General features: G+C 46.5%; 1 protein-coding gene across 2 annotated transcripts in view; it reads right to left on the reverse strand.

Moving 5' to 3' along the window:
* ME3 (malic enzyme 3) overlaps positions 1 to 21,694 on the reverse strand; it is a 94,593-nt gene that overhangs the window by 37,320 nt on the left and 35,579 nt on the right. For both annotated transcript variants that reach the window (XM_028726014.2, XM_028726013.2), the window contains exons 3-5: positions 11,792 to 11,925; positions 10,763 to 10,912; positions 2,995 to 3,070 (exon numbers count right to left, since the gene is read on the reverse strand). In XM_028726014.2, coding sequence (XP_028581847.2) covers positions 2,995 to 3,070; positions 10,763 to 10,912; positions 11,792 to 11,925 — 360 coding nt within the window. The remainder of the gene's footprint in view (positions 1 to 2,994; positions 3,071 to 10,762; positions 10,913 to 11,791; positions 11,926 to 21,694) is intronic.

The raw sequence follows: 21,694 nt of genomic DNA on the forward strand, positions 1-21,694 counted from the left end.
CTTTGATTGCCTGTAAGCCCTTTTGGGAGTCTTGCTGACTGAAGAACTGGGTGTTGTTGTTGTTTAGTCGTTTAGTCGTGCCCGAATCCTTGTGACCCCATGGAGAGCACGCCAGGCACTCCTGTCTTCCACTGCCTCCCGCAGTTTGGGCAAACTCATTCTGGTAGCTTTGAGAACACTGTCCAACCATCTCGTCCTCTGTCGTCCCCTTCTCCTTGTGCCCTCCATCTTTCCCAACATCAGGGTCTTTTCCAAATGCTCTAAATAAATAAATGGGGTTTAGAGAAACCCATGGACATTATCGGCTACTCGTCACGGCGGCTACGTACCACACCTGCACTGTCTCAGGCAGTATGGCCTTGAAAATATTCCTGCATTGCACGGGGTTGGACTGGATGACCCTTGATGTCCCTTCCAACTCTACAATTCTATGATTCTATGAATATCGCAAATGGAAATTGCAAGTGAGGAGAGCGCTGTTGTGCTCAGCTGCTGCTTGTGGGCTTCCCATAGGCATCCAGCTGGCCACGATGAAGACACCATGTTGAAGCTGGATGGGCTTGCCTGATCCATAGAATCATAGTCACGTAGTCCAACCCCCTTGCAATGCAGGAGTCTCAGCTAAAGCATCCATGACAAATGGCCATCCAACCTCTGGTTTAAAACCTCCAAGGAAGGAGAGTCTACAACCTCTTGAGAGAGACCGTTCCACAGTCAAACAGGTCTTACTGTCAGAAAGTTCTTCCTGATGTTTAGTCGGAATTTCCTTTTTTGTAACTTGAAGCCATTGGTTTGGGTCCTACCCTCTAGAACTGGGAAAAAACCAAACTTACTCCATCTTCCATGTGACAGTCCTTGAGATATTTGAAGATGGCTATCATATCTCCTAGGGACGCTGGTGGTGCTGTGGGTTAAACTACAGAGCCTAGGGCTTGCCGATCAGAAGGTCGGCGGTTTGAATCCCCACGACGGGGTGAGCTCCCGTTGCTCGGTCCCTGCTCCTGCCAACCTAGCAGTTTGAAAGCACGTCAATGTGCAAGTAAATAAATAGGTACTGCTCTGGCGGGAAGGTAAACGGCGTTTTCCGTGCGCTGCTCTGGTTCGCCAGAAGCGGCTTAGTCATGCTGGCCACATGACCTGGAAGCTGTACGCCGGCTCCCTCGGCCAATAAAGTGAGATGAGCGCCGCAACCCCAGAGTCGGTCACGACTGGACCTAATGGTCAGGGGTCCCTTTACCCTTTACATCATATCTCCTCTTAGTCTCCTCTTTTCCAGGCTAAACATACCCAGCTCATAAGCGTTCCTCATAAGGCTTGGTTCCCAGATCATCTTGGTTGCCCTCCAGCAGGGCTCTTGTTTATTTTCTTGGAGGGATGTTGGAGAAATCCAACGGAAACCCACAGTGGCCAATCAGATGCTTGTGAGAAACCCACAAGCCCCGAGCACAACAACACTCTCTCTACTTTTGATTCCCAGCACTCAGGCGCATAGTGCATCTAACACAAGTTGCTTTCTATACAGAATGGCAACCTCAGAGTTCTCCAGGTAGGACTGGGAATATCTCCTGCTTGAAATGTTGAGGAGCTGCTGTCAGTCAGTGCAGACAATACTGAAGCTTGATGGACTCAATGGTCTGACTTGGGAAAATGCCGTTTCTTGAATCCTGGATATATTCCTCCAACGTGGCTCTGGTTTCCTGCGCCCGGTTTGCCTCTGTGCACTTTTGAACCAGGCTTTAGCCCCAGACAACAATCCCATGCCAGACGGTAACCGTAAATGACGTGGGAATTTAGCAAGCGTGGGACTACAGAAAACAAAGGACCTTGCACTTTGATGGTAAATTTTGACAAAACCATAGCAAATGCAATTGGGCATGCGCAACTCTACCACCCATGAGATGCAGTGTTTTAAGAATACCAAACCACAAATTAGCCTCATGACTGCTCTGAGTTTGATTTGCTTACACTCCTGAAAGTTCTCATTCAGCTGTGCAAACTTGTAACTTGTAAATGTTAAATGGGGTCATTTCTTGCAAAGCAGCCCCACAAGTGATCCTGGAGATATTGCTGGTGACTTGGCCAGGCTTCCCTAGAAAGCTATCGACAGGTAGCATTTGCAAAAATGCTTTGTTTTTAATGGGGGAAAGGACCTGAGAGCAATTTTGTCTGCAAGGCACACTCCCATAATAGTAGATGCAATCGAGTTGCAATTATTCAGTGATAAAGGAACGATGCGTGCTCAGAAGCAGACACTTCATTATCAGTTCATGTTCACTCCTGCAATAGGTGGGAGGAGCAGAAAGCACCATTGTACCTACTTGAAGCGTCAATTTGCTTGCCCGGTGTAGTCTCTGAATATTGCAAGATGGGAGTGTAGCATCTCCGAACATCCAGGGCCATCTGGAATACTTGAGAAAACTCAGCCTATCTGCCTATGCCCACTCTGGATTTCCATTCTTGGTCACACTTCTGCGTGACAAAGAGACAGAACCCAGGAACTGGCTTTTAGATATGTAATGGCTGAGCCTTGACACTAAAGCTAATTTCTGGGACAAAGCCCTCATAGGCACAACCCCAAATTCCTGAAGCTTTTTGCAGCTGGAATACATCACACACAAACATGAAATCTGCTCTAACAGCTCAAGATTCTGTAACCTCTTTAGTTTTTATTCAGCTAAAAATGAGTCAAGATACCCATTGCATACCCCACAACTGTCTCAAAAAAACAGGGACATCCTGGGTTTTTTTTAGTCACGTGAGCTTGGGAGCCATTTTGGTTGCTGAGATCTTGCCTGGAGAAAAGTGTTTTTTTGGGGGGGACCATGATCTCATGCAGCACTCCAAAACACAAACTTTTGGGGTGCGGCCATTTGGGTTGCTGTGATCTCATAGTGCCCAGATCTCATAGCGCCCCAAAGCACATAGGAACACAGATGGGAAGACACGCGTCTTGGTTTGGGGAGCCCACATGTGTCTTGAAGCATATTCCATTACCTTTATGTTTTCTTCAGGCCATGAGTCCAGCATCGTTGCAATATGTCCTTTATCGTGAATGGTAATGAACAGCCCCCTGGAGGAGAGGAAAAAAGAACAAAGCAATCACAGTCTAAGAAAAGTTGCGATGCTCAGGAGTTGCAGTGCTGTTTAGGGGGAATAAAGGCTACATTGGTGTGCAAAAACAAGAAACATAAACAATTGCATCTTTCATGCAATTGTTGAACCAGGAGTGGGGAATCCCAGTCTCTCTCCCGCCCCCGCCCCCCCCCCCGCTAATATATGCATCAATATGGAAGTCTCCACTGGTGCCAATGAAGGATGCCCTACCAATGCAGCAAAGGAGGCATTGCAGAGACCACAGGAGAGATGGCGGAAGAGCTAAACCCTCTCTCTCTTCTCACACCTGATGGTTCCACTACTGCTCAGGTTCTTCCTGCTTCAGCTGCTTGTTTTGGTTTGGTTTTTTTAAAACAACAACAACAACAATGCACTTTAAATGCATTCATGCAATTAACATCTTACCTGGTTTGGCTCTAACTCCTAGAAGAGTTTTGCTGGCTCTGACATTTATATATATATATATATATATATGATTCTATACCTCTGAGCGTATATACAGTGGACGCTCGGGTTGCGAACATGATCCATGCAGGATGCACGTTCTCAACCCGCAGCGTCCGCAACCCGCAGCGGTGCACCTGTGCATGCACATGTTGCGATTTGGCACTTCTGCGCATGCACAAAGCGTGATTTAGCACTTCTGCACATGCACAACGGCCGAAAACCCAGAAGTAACCCGTTCCGGTACTTCCGGGTTTTGGTGGTCCGCAATCCAAAAAAACACGCAATCTGAAGCGTCTGTAACCCAAGGTATGACTGTATATATATTGCCATTCTTCACTTCTGCTTCCCTTGTTTTCGTTGAATCTGCAAATTCCTGTCTGCTCTGTGTAACGCAATGCACGATTTAATGATGCATCCCCTCAGCAATACATTAAAAACAACAACCTTGGATAAGGGATTCATGGTTTTGTTTCCAGTAATGAAAACTCCCCAAAAATGTATGCAATGAAGCATGGGTCTCCAGAGAGTCTTTCCAAGGAGCCACTCCCATCATTGGCTATGTTTGCAGATATTCTTTCTGAGATCGCCAAGGCAAGTGCATTAGGCCCTGAAATTTGAAAACCAAACATTTGTAATTGTTTAGCTCTTTAGGGGGAAGGCTTAAGCTAACAAGCACTCCTCCTGACAAAGGGCCAGTAATGACAGAGGACTCTGCCTGAGCCTGCACTTCATTTCTCCAAGCACAGAGGGGTTGAAGTAACGGCAGTGACTAATTGCCGCATTTAATGGGTTGGCTCTCGCATGTACGTGCAAAGGCTCAGCTAATTGTTACAGGGTTTTGTTTTCTGTTCTTTAAAAAACCAAATAGCCAATAATTTCTTTCCTCCTGCAAGTACTCTTAATGTGAAGTGGAGGAAGAAGAGGAAAATGGGGAACGAGACAAGAGAGTCAAGATGGATTTGTCTTGAAATAATTTGCAAGCACAAAGCAGAAGATAATAAGCCACCTTCCTTTGCTGAGCAACCATCTTAAGCTGCCATCGCATGTTTTAAGCCAGACCTTTGAATGAGAGCGAAAGGAGCCATTTCCAAGGCATTTTTATGAATCCACTGCAAAACACACCCACCCACAAGGATCTCAAGGTCCGTATAGTTAAAGCTATGGTTTTCCCAGTAGTGATGTATGGAAGTGAGAGCTGGACCATAAAGAAGGCTGATTGCTGAAGAATGGATGCTTTTGAATTATGGTGCTGGAGGAGACTCTTGAGAGTCCCATGGACTGCAAGAAGATCAAACCAATCCATTCTGAAGGAAATCAGCCCTGAGTGCTCACAGGAAGGACAGATCGTGAAGCTGAGGCTCCAATACTTTGGTCACCTCATGAGAAGACTCCCTGGAAAAGACCCTGATGTTGGGAAAGATGGAGGGCACAAGGAGAAGGGGACGACAGAGGACGAGATGGTTGGATAGTGTTCTCGAAGCTACCAGCATGAGTTTGACCAAACTGCGGGAGGCAGTGGAAGACAGGAGTGCCTGGCAGGCTCTGGTCCATGGGGTCACAAAGAGTCGGACACGACTAATCAACTAAACAACAACAACAGGCTTTAATTGTGGCTTCCTGGCTTATTTCTTTTCTTCACACTGTGTAGGAGCAAAGCAGAAGCGATCGGGGAGCGTCCATCAGAAACCACGATAAGCGAGAAAGCCAGATTTATTGTGCCATGTGAATACGGCCAATGAAGACAAAAGGTTTTTTTGCAAGTTGGCTAGAGGTGACGGGTCATATGGGGTGTAGTCTTTGGCAGAAATCATTTAGCTTCTTGAGAGAAATAACTGCTTCAGTGGCTGGAAGCATACAGAAAGCAGATGTATCTGAAGAAAGGAAGCCTTTTTTATGAAAGGAAACTAAAGAAGTGGGGAAAGGAATTTTGGCTCCCTTTCCCATAAACATGAAACCCACATATCTCAGGAATGGCTCCCTCCTGTTGCAACAACCCTCTTCTCACAACAGTAAAAAAAGAGAGGGGAAAAAAGATGATCTTTCAATCCAGCTAGAATTTTATTGCCAATGAAGAAAATTGCTAGTCGTAGCATTGTGCTCTCTGTCTGTTCTTGAAATCAGCTTAATGAATGTACTGGGATAACTAGCTAAGTGTTTCCAGTATATAAACAATGCTGTCTCTGTAAAGATCCACCACAGATCTAACTTGCCTGATCATAGTTAGGAGACTATGATCAGGAGGAGACAGGGAGTTCATGAGTTCCCTCCCTGCTTCATGGATCTTTCAAAATCAGATTATATGGCAGGACGGGAGGAGTACAGACACGGTTTGTGTGTGTGTGTACAGTGGTACCTCAGGTTACAGACGCTTCAGGTTACAGACTCCGCTAACCCAGAAATAATATCTCCGGTTAAGAACTTTGCTTCAGGATGAGAACAGGATGTGGCGGAGGCGGGAGGCCCCATTAGCTAAAGTGGTACCTCAGGCTAAGAACAGTTTCAGGTTAAGAAGGGACCTCCGGAACAAATTAAGTTCTTAACTCGAGGTACCACTGTATTCTGCAACATGTCACTGACACAGTAACAGTGCACTAGAAATGGATTTATATTGGTCATATATCATGCTCTTTATTTGTTGTTCTACAATGTTCCCTCGGGACCATCTGCATGCAAAAGCAGCTGCTGTGTCACTGAGCTACAGCCCAGTACCATGGAGAATGGGGTTAACAAACTCTTCTCCTCTGCCTCAATTCAAACTGGAGTGGATCGGTGCAGCTATCCCTTCAGGCTTTGCAGAACTGGGGGGGAAAAGACACAGAACGTCCCTGGTTCAGTCCCAAGCATCTTGTGGTAGAGCTGGGAGAGACTTCTGTCTGAAACTAATCGGTTCTGATTTTTTTGTGGTTTTCCCTAACCCGTTCTGATTTTGTCAACTGCAGCGATCAGAGAGCCAGCATTATATCCTCACCCGGCCAAATCTGACGGGACAAGAACTTTTCTAAGGAAGGAAGAAAAATGCTTAACATAAACAAGAAGAGCATTATTTCTCAAGTGAAAACCACCCCTTTTAATTGTGATAAAAGAGGAAGTTTCCAGGGGGTCGAGAAACAGATAATTGGGAAAAGATGTCTTGGGAAGGCAACTTCCAAAAGAGCTGGAATTATTGGCAGAACCTTTGCAGAGGAAGTCTTGCCTTCTTTGTGAATTAGGAAAACAACTGCACTTTGAGGAGCTAGTAGCAGGTGAGGGGAACCCGTGCCCCCCGCCCAGACCTTGTGGGACTCCAGCTCTTATCAGTCCCACCCACCATGGCCAACATCCCGGGAACCCCCAAAGGAAGAAGGCTCAGTGGTGGTGGGACAATGATGAGGGAGAAGAGGGAGAAGAGGGAGGAGACAGGGAAGAGGAGGAGTCAGAAGCTGAAGAGATAACAGGGCTTAGTGAGCTGAGAGAGTCTGTGGCAGAGAGCAGTCCAGAATCAGAGGCAGAAGCTGAAGCAGCAGAGAGGGATGAGGGAGGACAAGAGGCAGAGATGAGTCAGGCTGATGCAGAGTCACATATGTCCCTCCCTCCTGCTGCAACAAGCTTCCCTTCCCCCCTAGTCTCCCAGAACCAGAAGAGGCAGGAAGAGGGAAGAGCAGAGACACACACAGGCGCAAGTCTCAGATTGCTTAGGAAGGACCCAGGAGAGAAGGAGACTTAGGCAGCTGTGGGGAGGTGAGGACCTTCAGTCTCCACAACTGCCTCACAGGGGCAAGACCTACTAAGAAGAGAAGAGAAGAAGAGTTTGGATTTGATATCCCACTTTATCACTACCCGAAGGAGTCTCAAAGCGGCTAACATTCTCCTTTCCCTTCCTCCCCCACAACAAACACTCTGTGAGGTGAGTGGGGCTGAGAGACTTCAGAGAAGTGTGACCGGCCCAAGGTCACCCAGCAGTTGCATGTTGAGGAGCGGGGAAGCAAACCCGGTTCACCAGATTACGAGTCTACCACTCTTAACCACTACACCACACTGGCTCTCTAAGAAGAGTTGCTGTGCTCTCTAGGCCTGGCACTCCTGAGCAGACTTTGTTTCTTCTAATAAAGAGCTAGCTTCACTTACTCAGTGTGATTTATTGCTGGCTCATGCCTAAGAAGCGAGATGTATTCAATGAAATAGCAAAAGCCTCAGTTACATTTGTGTACTGAAAGCAACAACAGTGAATGCCAACTGTATTTACTGGATTGACTTCTGTTCTGGGTATGGGACACAGTGGCAGAGCTCCGCCACTGGGGGGTGGAGAGCAGGTGGGGGTGGGGCTGGCACGCATCCCGGGGAGGTGGCGCTCAGGCGGGGGGCAGCCGCAATGGCACCCACCTGGATTGCGCTGCCGGGGTCGGCGCGCTCCCCCCGGACTCCTCTTCCTCCGCCAGTGATGGGACAAAATAGGCGAACACCAGCAATTTCTGCTCATTTCTTTGAATTCTCCGACACTCCTACTTCTGAGATTACAAAATGGCTCATAATCTATTGGTAGTGCAAACTGGGAATATAATGACAGCCTCCCCAAGCCTGGTCCCATCCAGATTTTTTCCACTACAGTTCCCATCAGCCCCAGCTGTTCTGATGGGAGTTGTAGTCCAAAACATCTGGAGGGCACCAGGTTTGGAAAGGCTGGCCATGGGAAGAAAGCCTGAAATGGACACAGCCAGATGTAATTTGATTCAGATTTATAAACCGGCCATTGCTAATGGAATCCAGGGGAGAACTGGTTACCTGATATACGACATTGGAAAGTTGAAAAAACAGCTGGTTATACTTCTGCATTCTGCACAACAGGCACAATTATTCTGTATTATTAATTATACACTTAGCATTCTACTAAGAGCTGTACTAAGAATAAAACTGGCAGGTCTCTAACAGAATGGCTGATAATCTCCATAAAGCAAGCCAAGAGGGTGTAGCCATTGTTATACTGAATATATTCATTCCATGTTTTTCCTATTAATTGTCTAAGGCTGCTTACATTAGCAATGTAAAACCCATAAACCAACCATAAAGCAATAGAGACACCATCCAATAAAAACAAGGGTTAAAGCCAACAGCACGAAGGCAAAAACAACAAAAGCATTAGAACCAGCAGCAAGCTCAACGGCAGGAGAATAAAATGAGCTTTACCTGGGGCCTGAAAGTGAGCAGTATAGTCACCAGGAACACTTGCCTGGGGGGAGCTTTCCAAAACTGGGGTGCCACCACTGAGAAGGCCCTGTCTTCAACAAACACCTGCCTAACCTCTGATGGAAGGGTCACCGGAAGCAGGGCCTCTGAGGATGATCTCAGAGAAAAGGCAGGTTCATATTAAGAGATGATCCTTCAGGAACTAGCCATTATGGTCAGTCTCCAGTTCTGGAAGTGTTACGCTTCTGAATACAGAATCAGAAGTGGGCCGAGTGTTGTGGCACTCAGGTCCTTCTTCTAGGCCTCTCACAGGCATCTGGTGAAAAGAGGTTGCTGGGGTCGTTTGGCCTAATCCAGCAGGACTCTTCTCCAGTCAATGTTCACAAAGCAATGTGGGGTTAGTTTAAGAAGAATATGAAACAGATCCAATACATATCAAAGGAGTTCCCTCTTCCTCAGGGGTTACTTTTAAAAGCACGGGGAATCAGGAGGCCGAGCGGCCCGCCTCCGCAGCGCCGCTTGTGGGAAATGGAGTCCCGCCTCCATTATGACTTTGAGGATGAATGGGAACCCTTTACAAAGTATCTGAAAGACGCAACAAAGCGAACTGGACTCCTTGGCTGGTTTTGAATAAACCATTCACAAACTTTTTATTGATAATAATCAGCTAAATAGTTTGAGGATCTATACAACTTTGTAACATGCAGAAAACAGCAGTCTCAGAGAAACCAAAGACAGGAACCGAGGGAAGTCGAGGGGTGGGGGCGGGTGGGTTTTGTGTGGGAGGGGGGAGGGAGGACAAATGGGGGGGGGGAAACAAGGATGATATGTTTTTGGATAATACGTCTTGTTTTAATTTTGAATAAAAAAGCTAAAAATAAAATAAAAGCACGGAGAATCTATACCAAGGATGAGTAACCTGTGGTTTTCCAAAAGTTGCTGCCCGCGTAAGAACAGCCTGATGGAGCGGCTGGGATCATAGAGTTGGAAGGGACCACGAGGGTCATCTAGTCCAACCCCCTAGTCTATTGCCCAACGTGGGGCTTGGACTCAGAACTCTGAGATTAAGGGTTTCATGCTCTGCCAATGGAGAGTTGCCCATCTTGTCCAGCACTTGGTTCTCCCAGCGGCCAACCAGACGCCACTCCTGGAAAGCTTGCAAGCTGAATCGGAGTGCAACAGTGCTCCTCCTAGCTGTGATTCCCAGCAACTGGAATCTGATAGTACTGTCCTATCTCAACCGGGACACTGTTCCACAGTACAGGGGCAGCCACAGTGAAGGCCCCGCTGAAATGGAAGGGGCTTCTGATATTTTAGGGAGCTGGAGGGTAAATCCTCCCGCAGAATGCAGTGACCTAGTGCCTTGGAAAGTTAGCTCCCCTGGCCCTACTTGACCTTTCCTTATAAAAGGAAGCAGGAACAAGCTGCTGGCAGGCTGATTGACAGCTCTCGTTAAGGGCTCTTTGGCTGTCCTAAACCTGCCAATCTAGGCCACCTTTGCCTTGCTCCGCCCGGACTCTTGCGAAGTTTGCTACCCAGGTGCCAGCAAGTCCCCTGCCCATGGTCTGCAGGCACGGTTCGCACGCGTAGCGATTTCTGTCTCCTGACGCAGCAAAAAGGGATTTGCTGAACCAGCCCTCATGACAAACCATACAGCAAACGCTGTTTACCCCCCAAGGGTTGAACAGCAAGACAACAAGAATCTTAAAGGTTATGGAACTGACGGAGGAGGGCTCAAGTGAGAATGTTTTCGCAGTTAAATTTAGCTAGATTGCACTGTCCTGTTCTTGAACAAAACGGCTCTTGTTTTGCAGGAATTCTCCCCAGCATGCCATTAAGCAAACACATGCAAACTGTTTTTGATAGCTGCATCGTTTGATCAAGAATCGCGAAGGGTGTTTCTTTTTGTTTCTTGAGGGCCACCCACATTAAGAGGCGTACCAACGACAAAAGGAACATTCGTTTCCAATTAAGCATGGGGTGACGGGTGGGATGGCACAATGATGGGGTAAGAGAGATAAAAATAGTCCCGTCTACTCACCGAGGCCTTCTGAAAGCCAGCCCATACTGCTGACAGGCCAAGCCGACGGTGGGAGTGTATACTATAGGCATGAATCTTTCTATGTCCGACGTGAGGACCCGGTAGAACAGCTTCTCATTTCGGTCTTGGAGCGTCATAAGGATGATATACCTGGCAGGGGGCAGCGGGAGGGGGGGGGAAGAGGTGGAAGAAAAGCATAAGGAAAAGAGAGGCATTGTTGATACTAAGCAGAAGCAACGGAGCCAGTTCTCTGCCAGATTTGGGGGGGGGGGAACTCAACCCATGCTTCTTATAGCTGCTATTAGGCAAGAGGTTCCATGTTCAGTCTCTGGTACCCCCAGGTAGGGCTAAGAGAGCCTTACTCCCAGGTAAGTGAGCACAGGACTACAGCCTAAGATTCCAAGCAGACAGAGCTCCTTGCCCCTCCCTAGTCCTCGGAAAACCAAAGCAAATTACAGAGAGATGTAAAGATGGTAGGATGAATTACCATATTTTTCGCTCCATAGGGCGCACCAGATCTTTTGGGTGTTGCGATGAGCAGAGGAGGTCCTCTTGGCAGTTCCAACGCCCTTAGAAGCCTGGGGTGGTCTTGGCCCAGGAGAGGGCCTTCTCTGTGGTAGCCCCTAAGTTGGGGAACTCTCTCCTCAAAGAGGCGCACCTGGGACCTTCATTGCACAAATTTCATAGTATGCAGAATACGCACCTATTTATCCTGATCTTTGAGATATATTTCTTCCCTGAGATATATATGTTTGAACCCACTCTAGTTGCATTTGCCATTTCTTTTAAACTGTTTTTAATGGGGACCTTCTAACCACTGTCAAACATCTGCTATTGCAAAAAAATGTGCAAAAAAAATCTGCTATTGCAAAAAATATTTGCAAAAAAAGGCATGCTATCATATTGCAAGTTTCTCTGCCACCCACAGAGTTCTTCGGGGTGAGCAACCTTATCTTACATGCACCCTTCCTAACGTTTAGCTCCGGCCACAACCCCTTGCCTAGCGCTCTCGCCTCACATCTTCCTTACTTGTCTAGATCGCTGGATTTGGTCTCGTAGCTTTTGAGGACGCGGAGAACTTGAACGTCTTGGCTCAGGAAGCAAGGAGGGAGCAGGCCGTGGATTCCCAGCTGAAGCCTCTCTTCGAGGGTAAAGGCCATTCCCTAGGAAGGAAGAGAGGATGTTTTGAAGCAGTTGTGGAATGGAGAGGTTCTCTTAACAGAAAGGAAGTATTATTAGATTTCCACTTTGGTGGACTCTCTTTGGGATACGCCACAAAGAATAAGAACTTCTTGGGAGGCATTTTGAGTCCTCTACCCCTCTTGCATTCTCACAACAACCCTGTGAGGTGAGTGAAGCTGAGGCCAGCAGGTGAGTTTCAGGGCTCTGCAGAGAACTGAGCCAGCCTAAACTCTATGTCAGGGATGGAGCAACTCTGGACTACAAATCCCATCATCCCTGACCACTGGCCATGCCAGCTGGGGGCTGATGGGAGTTGGAGTGTAACAACACCTGGGGGATGGTCACAGCTTCCTCACTCTTGACACAGGGTGCTTCCAAACAATCTTTTTATTGAACGTTCACTCTGCTTTGTCTGCAGGGAGATCAGAGGACATTGGACTCAGCTATACGGCTGCAAATAAATTGTTTTAAGCGTGTTTTAAGTGCAAGATAGGGGGACGCGGGTGGCGCTGTGGGTAAAACCTCAGTGCCTAGGACTTGCCGATCGCATGTTCGGCGGTTCAAATCCCCGCGGCGGGGTGCGCTCCCGTCGTTCGGTCCCAGCGCCTGCCAACCTAGCAGTTCGAAAGCACCCCCGGGCGCAAGTAGATAAATAGGGACCGCTTACCAGTGGGAAGGTAAACGGCGTTCTGTGTGCTGCGCTGGCTCGCCAGATGCAGCTTGTCACGCTGGCCACGTGACCCGGAAGTGTCTGCGGACAGCACTGGCTCCCGGCCTATAGAGTGAGATGAGCGCACAACCCTAGAGTCTGGCAAGACTGGCCCGTACGGGCAGGGGTACCTTTACCTTTACCTTTACGTGCAAGATACAATGAGAAACTAGATGGCAATGGTGAGCCTTATGGAAAATTCAATGTATTTTTTTAAAAACACTTTTAAAAAAGCATTTTCAAAGTGGTTTTTATATGTGACTAGATTCCACCACTGGCTACTGAACGAGTGCACATTCTGCTTTGTTTCCAATGCACTGTTCCATCCCATACTTTCTAATGTATTTCCCCATTACTTTCCTTACAGCAGAAAGCCCGACCTTTCAGGAAAGGAGATTTGTTGCGAATGAGCACCCAATCATCAATGGTTGTGCAATTGACTCGGTTGGTAGAGCATGAGCCTCTTAATCTCAGGGTTGTGGGTTCAAGCCCCATGCTGGGCAAAAGATTCCTGCATTACACAGGTTGGACCACATGACCTTTGTGGTACCTCCCAACTCTAGAATTCTATTATTCTAATCTGAATTTGCCAGTATGTCCTATTTTTAAATCTTACCCAAAACCAACATCACCCTGGAAGTGCTCACAGGCTTCAAAATGGTCCCTATCCCTGTTCAGCCATGAATCTCACTGGCTGAGGCCCAGGTTTTTTTAAGGATTTTGCTTCATGTGGTCAACCATTCCTGTTTTTATTTGTTTACAATAAATAAAAGCTCAGTTTCTACATGTCTTCTCTAAGTAAAACTTAGCAGGCTGCCATTCAATAGGTCTGCTTTTGAGAAGAACTAACATCTGCTACAAATCCAGTGTTTCGCAAGAAACGAGAGGAATTAATCATAAACAACACGATACGGCTTGCTACGCTTCCGAGTGCTATGCAATAAATTTGTTATCACAGCATGCTAGGGTTATAAATCAGGTTGTAGAGAGATACACATAATTCTACATGGTTTTCTGATATCACCCTCAAACTCAGGCAAATAGGGATTGCAACAGATTCCCTTCTTCTATTCAATGAGTCACAAATCTTCTCTCTCATCAAGCAGAGGCTGCTAGGTCATGAAATCCAAAAACTACCAGACTTTTGTATGTTCATCTGCTTACTTAGGATTGCAGCCCCACCATGGAGTAATGCCTAATTACTTTTATAATTTAGATACTCCATCACAGAGCTTTTATGATAGCTTGTCTAAATGCATTCCCCTCATCTGTATCATTTGGAAGGTTTCAACAAATCCCCTTCCAAAACAGATTTTCTGTTCCTGTAATAAGAAAAAACCAGATACAATGCGTCACATAATTTTGGACTGCCCTCACCCATCGCAGAGATCTCCCAGTGACTCCCTTACAGCTCAAAATATCAATTTACAAAGAGTTTGTAATCCAAGATTTGCTGAGGGGTGATACTCCTGAAACTACCAAAATTGTTTCGGGGTACAGTGGTACCTCGGGTTACATACGCTTCAGGTTACCGACTCCGCTAACCCAGAAATAGTACCTCAGGTTAAGAACTTTGCTTCAGGGAGAGAACAGAAATTGTGCTCTGGCGGCACGGTGGGAGTGAGAGGCCCCATTAGCTAAAGTGGTGCTTCAGGTTAAGAACAGTTTCACGTTAAGAACGGACCTCCAGAACAAATTAAGTACTTAACCCGAGGCACCACTGTACCCCAAAACAACCTTTAAAGCTAAATCTAAAGTTTATTCAATGGTGGCTATTTAGTCTTTTATATATTGCATGGATTATCAATGTATTTGGATTATTTTGTATGATTTTGCTGTTTTAACTTATGCCAATAAAGGCTAGTAGTAGCGGTTTAAATCAGGTTGTCAATCAGCTCTGCAGTGGCTTAACATCTTTGACCTGTTCAGTGCTTTTTACATTAAAAAAATGTTTAGGGGTACTCTCATTTTCCTACTCGTATTGAAATACTGCCCCTCAATGAGGCCAAACTTAGATTCACAAAATGTTTAGGGGTATGCGTACCCCTGCGTCCCCCCAGAAAAAAGCACTGGAACTGCTAATATTATTATAACAGAGAGAAAGAAAGAGAGCTTCTTCAGGCTCAGGGAAAGGATGGGATTCTTCCTGCTCAAACACTTGAGGGCTGGACACCCCTCCACCATGACATCACCCCCTTCTCTGACACCTTGGCCAGGGAGAGTCCAGCTTCCCAGGCCAAATATTCCTCACAGGGTTGAAGAGGCAGGTTAGGCCAGAAGCCTCAGTGATAAACCACAGAAGCCTCTCTAGGGGCATTTTTTCTTCCAGGGCCAAGAGGAATTTCAGCCAGCTGGAAGGGAATCCCGAGAAGAAAAATGGCCAGTAGCTCCCTCAGGCGTGCATCCCGGTGCTGGAGCAGAGAGAGGTCCCAAAGGCCTTTGCATCATCCAAGATGCCTTTGTGTACGTTAGAGAGAGCCATTCTCTGTTTATTCCATGAGAGCATGGCCGCCATTTTGGGTGTCGTGATCTCGTGCAATTTCGTGCCACGATTCCCACCCCCTCCAAAAGTGGGTTGTGATCTTGCGTAGCATTCGAAAACATGCATTTTGGGGCACTGTACCCAAAAAAGGGACACGGGTGGCGCTGTGGGTTAAACCACAGAGCCTAGGGGTTGCCGATCAGAAGGTTGGCGGTTCGAATTTCCATGACGGGGTGAGCTCCCGTTGCTTGGTCCCTGCTCCTGCCAACCTGGCAGTTCGAAAACACGTCAAAGTACAAGTAGATAAATAGGTACCGCTCCCACTGCTGCTCTGGTTCACCAGAACCAGAACCTTAGTCATGCTGGCCACATGACCTGGAAGCTGTACGCCAGCTCCCTCAGCCAATAAAGCGAGATGAGCGCCGCAACCCCAGAGTCGGCCACAACTGGACCTAATGGTCAGGGGTCCCTTTACCTTTTACCCAAAAAAACCCACTGGTGAGCACGACATTGTGTGAGATCATGACGCCCAAAATGGCCGCCATGCCCTCATGAGAAAAAGCAGGAAGATGGCGTCTTGGAAAAATAGCATCCTGGTTTTCCCCTTAGACGTGTTGGAGGGTATGATACACCTCTCTCTATCCTCCACGCAGGCAAGCACGAGGCCTTATCAGAGTTCAAGGGAACATTTTGGCTAGGTAAAAGCACTCCAAGATGGTAGAAAGCACAGCCAGCAAAGGAGTGGAGGACATGGGACCCGGACAGAGCCCCAAGGAAGGAGAAGGCGATCAACTGCTACTAGCCAAGATGGATGTGCTTTGCCTCCACAGTCAAAGGCAGCAATGATTCTGAATACCAGTTGCTGGAAACCACAGGACGGGAGAGTGCTTTGCTGGCAGATTCAGTTGCACACAACCTTCCTCTGAGCCAGCGCGTGCTACAGGGATGACTAAACAGATCGGGATGGGCGTGCCAAAAATAATGTTGTTTTCATTTAAGTTATTGCACTGGAATATTGAGAAATTAAACATACACTTTTTTTTTTAAGAACCCATTTGAAAAGGTTTCCAGGAGGTGGCGTGACTCATGGCTTCCACATAACAACAAACAATTCAAGTGTCTTGAACAGCACGTGGTAACCTATCAGGCTGAACCCGAGAAAAATATTTTTATTCAAGTATTGGCTTTGATTTATGTTCCATGGCAACCATCGCAGACGATTTGCAACACTGTTGTTCTTTTTTTAAAACTCAGAACCTGTGTGTCTTCCCTGAAGAAACCCTTATTTGAAACTCTGGTGAGCCTCTGCCAGTCAGTGCAGACAATATTGAGATAGGCGTGTTGAACGGTCTCTTTAAATTTGAAGGTTCATTATTGTTCCACAACATGTATATTTCTTTAAAGGCCAGAGCAAATAACATGACCTAGTTTTACAGCTGTGAAGCAGTATAGCAGGTGCTGTTAAGTTGTGGTAATTAAGCTGTTGGGTATGGTATATAAAGAGTAGCCTGTAGCTCTCTCAGTACCCTGGTGGATGGGTCATGCTTATTGATATATTGTAATTTAGTGTAAAAGGAGTTTTTGTTTTTGTTATTAAAACCTAGCAAAAGTTACTTTTGCGTTTCTTGAAATGTGTGGTCTCCCCAGCATGCCTTCTGCAGCGCAACTAATCTGCAAAATAGCCAACAAAGCGAACCAATGTTCCAACTTTGTATAGGGCAGATTCCTATGTTCCTATGGGGATTTCAGTGCCTTACTTTCTAACTGGAGGCAGATTCCACGCAGCTCCCAGCACCTGCCAACAGAGCTGTGGTAGTTCACATGCCACAAGTGGCCCAGCCACTGCTAGGTCTGGGTTGACAAGCAGCATGCAAGGCATCACATACCTCGGGCATTTAGCCAAAAAGAAAAACCTTGAGAGCTAGTGCCACATACTTCCTCCACTGTTGGAGGCCATATGACTCCTATGCTGGGAATTACAAGTACAGAGAGCAATGGCGTGTGGTCAGTGGACTGGGCTAGTCTCCTAAATGTTTCCAGTAAAATAGAGTAAAGGTAAAGGGACCCCTGACCATTAGGTCCAGTCGTGACAGACTCTGGGGTTGCGGCACTCATCTCGCTTTATTGGCCAAGGGAGCCGGCGTACAGCTTCCGGGTCATGTGGCCAGCATAACTAAGCCACTTCTGGCGAATCAGAGCAGCGCAGAGAAACGCCGTTTACCTTCCCGCCGGAGCGGTACCTATTTATCTACTTGCACTTTGAGGTGCTTTCGAACTGCTAGGTTGGCAGGAACAGGGACCGAGCAACGGGAGCTCACCCCGTCGTGGGGATTCAAACCGCCGACCTTCTGATCGGCAAGCCCTAGGCTCTGTGGTTTAACCCACAGCGCCACCCGCGTCCCATAAATTAGAATATTAAAGTATTAAAACCTGGCACCTCCTTCCCAAAGCACAGGAAGCTTCTGCCCGACTTAGGGAAGGAGGCATGATGCTCCATTGAGGTCCAAGTGTCCTTTCATTAATTTCCCAAAGGCTGCCTGACTGGGAGAGACCCTAGTCTGAAACCATGGAGAGCTGCTGCCAGCCAAGGTACTTAACATGATGAGTTGATGGCCTGGCCTGGTTGGAAGCAGCTTTGAATGTTCCTGTGCTAACCACTCAGCAAACAAAAGCCCTTGCACCTCAAGCAGAATACTTCCTGGCCCTGCTGTTTGAGATTCCTTGGCTGGAGATTGCTTCATTCCCAACAGGCAAATCCTGTTAACGTCTACAATCTACGAATCTGAAGCCCCGGAGCCGGGACGACTGCTGATGCCAAAGGGAAATATCATAAATGGCAAGGTGGCCAAAAGGAGTGGGTTTTCCTGTGGCGATTTCCTGACGAAGCTTTTTAAATTCCGCAAATGCCGACACGAAGTGTTCTGTGCGTCAGAAGAGGAGCGGAGCCAAGCCTGAGAGGTGAACTTTGCTCCCTTTTGACCTTACGCTCCAAACAGATAACTCGTCGAGAGTCCAGATAATGTGCCTCAACCAACTATGGGTGATGCCAGCCGTGTGAAGGAAGGAGGGGAAATGGTCCCAAACCTATTAAAAATCAACCATGTGGTTCCTAATTAGCTATTCACTCTGGTTGATATCAGAAGCTGCAAAAGAAGAAGATAAAGAGACGTTTATCTTCCTCTAGCATAATAAAGGAAGCAGTTTTCTACCAAGCCAGGCCCACTGGCCCATCTACTTCAGTATTGTCTACACTGACTGGCAGCTGCCCTCCGGGGTTTTAGGGATGTCAGGGATTGAACCTCAAACCTCCTGCATGCAAAACAGATGCTCTAACCACTGTGTTACACTGTGTCCCAAAGACTAGAACCCAGGGCCCGTCAACAAAGCTAAATTTTGGAAAGTTTGGGACAGGAGAAAGGGGCACAGCGCACAGCCAAATTGGCTTTATGGAGGGGCTTGGATGAACTCATGGAGAATAAAGCAATGTGGAGGCTCTATGGGGCTAATTCAAGGCGTGTTGGAAGTAGACTAGTAGCTGCCGATAACCTTTCCTTCCGAAACAGGTTTTTATTGGTTTTTGAACAAATACAAATATAAGAACCATTAAACACTTATCGAGCTGTACATCTAATGGTGTTTGTTCTATCCATTGACTCTAGACATATGTTCAATGTTCAACCATATTACCCAACATAACCTCCGCGCTGCAAATATTGAGCGGTTGTTGTATATTGGTCTTGATTTTGTTCATTCACATAGTTAAAGTTGGAAGGTATCTTTTTAAAAAAATTTTTTTTTACTCATTTTTCTTTTTCATTCATTACATACATCTCAAAGTCTTAACATTTACTATGTATTGCTTCCTCCCTCCCCTCCTAGGCTTCCCCCAACTTCCGCTTCTGGTTTGTTTCTCTTTTGCTACCTCCCTGCTACCTCCTAACAGAAAAAGTTATTAACAACGTAACATCAAACATAAAAATAAAAGTAAATACACCATAATATTTCTCTAGCTTCTAAACATTTTCTAATACTAATAGTGTGAATGTTTATTTAAATCCTGCCATCAAGTCTATCAACCTTCTTTGTTTCTGCAAGTATAATTGAAATATACTCGGAGTCGAGAGTGGATTTCATGCTCTTTATTCAGCTCATAGTGGTGAGGAGGAATGAAAGTTTCCCCAAAGTATCTGCTTTATATACATTATTTACACAATGGGCTGCACGTGATTGGCTAATTCCGGAACTCTCTTGTAGGCCAATCAGGTTGTGGATTCACTTCCATCTGGAGCTGGATTGGGTGGCTACTGCAGACCAATCACACTGCTGCATTGTTCTAGGACCAATCAGAATGCTGCATTCTGAATCCTATTGTTCTAGGACCTGCTGCATTTGGATCCTATTCAACTCAGTACATAACAATAATATAAATGGTTCCCATTCCTTTTCAAAGTCACTGTTGTCTCTTTCTCTTAGTCTGAGAGACTAAGAGAAAGTTGGAAGGTGTCTTTATTTGTTATGCCTTCAATTGCCCTCCTGTTCCTGGTGAGATAATCGGACATTGTGGCATCCCATATATTATTTTCCCATATGTTCATGAAAGGGTATCTGAACCACTTCCCCACTTAAAGCCATCTCTGCTCGCTCAAAGTCAGTCTCTGATAACCTCCACAGAGGGGTCTATGACTGCTGGTCTATGACTGTAAAAAAGATTTGGATTGTATAACCTCAGTTAATTCGTTTATTCCACTTTGAAAACCATCCACGTTGGGCCTTTGGCCTGATCCAGCAGGCCTTTTCTTATGAGTTGAGCTATCTCAAATCGCCTCAGCTGGTGAGCTTTATATTTCCGAGGCTTAAGTAACAAGACTACAGGGCAGCTTTCCTCAGCCCATGTGAAAACATCTCCTTAGAGATGGGGGCATCCACTGATTATTGCGCCTCCTCCCTCAACCTGCCCCAAATCTTCACTTTTGGCTTTCTCGAAGGCTGACAAAAGGCCCAGTGTCCTCCTGCCTGCTTAAAGAGAACAGGCAAATGTATTCCAGGTCGGTCTCAGCGACAAAGAGAGATCCTTCTGTGTTCCTCCCGATGCCTGCCAAATTACATGAAAAGTTAGTTGCGGGAAACAATTCCCTTTTAAAAAAATATACAATGCAATTCTTTCAGTGACGTTCTTATTGAGGACTCCCTTTCTTCTTCTTCTTCTTCCTCAAGGCTCTTCGTTTCCAGTTAAGCCACCAAAGAAATGGAGGGATAATGACCTTTCTATAGGCATTTTGCCTGCGTCTCGGACATAAATTAAAGCACGCTGTTCATTTGGCGCCTCAGAAACGACAACCGGCTTTTCTCTCCGTTTAACCAGGCCTCTGCACATAGGCGAAACATATGGTACCAAAGCCTGATCTTAATCACACATGGGAGCGGTGAACCCTTTTGTGTTCACTTGGACCACAAAATGGCCACACTCCAAAGCAGACCATTTGCTAAGGACCCCGCTGCTTGATTCATTCCGTAAACCGAGACTTCTGTTTGATAAAGGAGGCTCGAAGGAAAGGAAAGGGAAATAGAGAGAGAGAGAGAGTGCAGAAAGCAGCTAATGGCATCTTCTCCTACAGCATACAAAATATTAAGGGCTGAAAGGTAACTCTGTTCTGGAAAAATCCTTGGTATTTGCAGATATAGAACCCGGAACGGCAAGGATCATTCGGTTTCAGAGTTAAGGGTTATCTCTGTTATCAGTTAAGTCAGTTAAACCAGGGTGGTTGGAGGTGTTGCTCAGCAACCAGGCAGAGTGTCATGATCTTTACTGAGGCAACTCGTGCTCTGACTGGCTATGCAGTTCTGAGGGAGTTTTCCTCTGTACGTTTGGTTGGCTGTCCCCCTCCTATGTAGAAGGCCTGACCCATGCGAAAGACAAGAACTCTCTGCTCCTTTCTCCTCAAATTATGCATGTTTTTTTTATTAAGTTTGCTCTGTAAAGTGCACCGGATTCAAATAAGGAGCTCTGCTAGCGGAAACCTGCACAAGGACATCCACTAGCACAACGGGACTTTTGCCCCTCTTTATCCCCCCCCCCCATTGCTTCCTCTAGACTGACGGGGGGGGGGTGTTCAGGAGAAACACACACCATGAGTGGGGAAGAGAGGGGAGGTGGTTCCATGAAAAAAAGGCAAAGTGCTGGTGCTGATAGCAACACTGAATTCTTCCCAGTGTTATCAGGACTTTCCTCTCTGCACTCTGCATTATTTAATGGACTTTGTTGACAAGCGGATGAATCTGAATCGTGGGAGAATCAGGGTGGCCCAAAATAAGGACCGTTTCATGCAGCACATAGTTAAAATGTGCAATTTGCTACCACAAGATGTGATGATGGCTGCTATAAAAGGAGATACAAAAAATTCGTGGAGGAAAGAGCTTTCCACAGCTGCTACCCACCATGGTTATATACCGTTTCCAGGATCAGAGGCTGTACGTCTCTGAATACTATTATTTCTCTGTGGCGAGGGAGTTTCACAACATAGAGGCCACCACAGAGAATGCCCTTTTCTGGGCCACTGCC

The sequence above is a fragment of the Podarcis muralis genome, chromosome 4 (genome assembly GCF_964188315.1).
Source record: "Podarcis muralis chromosome 4, rPodMur119.hap1.1, whole genome shotgun sequence".
Classification (NCBI taxonomy): Eukaryota; Metazoa; Chordata; class Lepidosauria; order Squamata; family Lacertidae; genus Podarcis; species Podarcis muralis.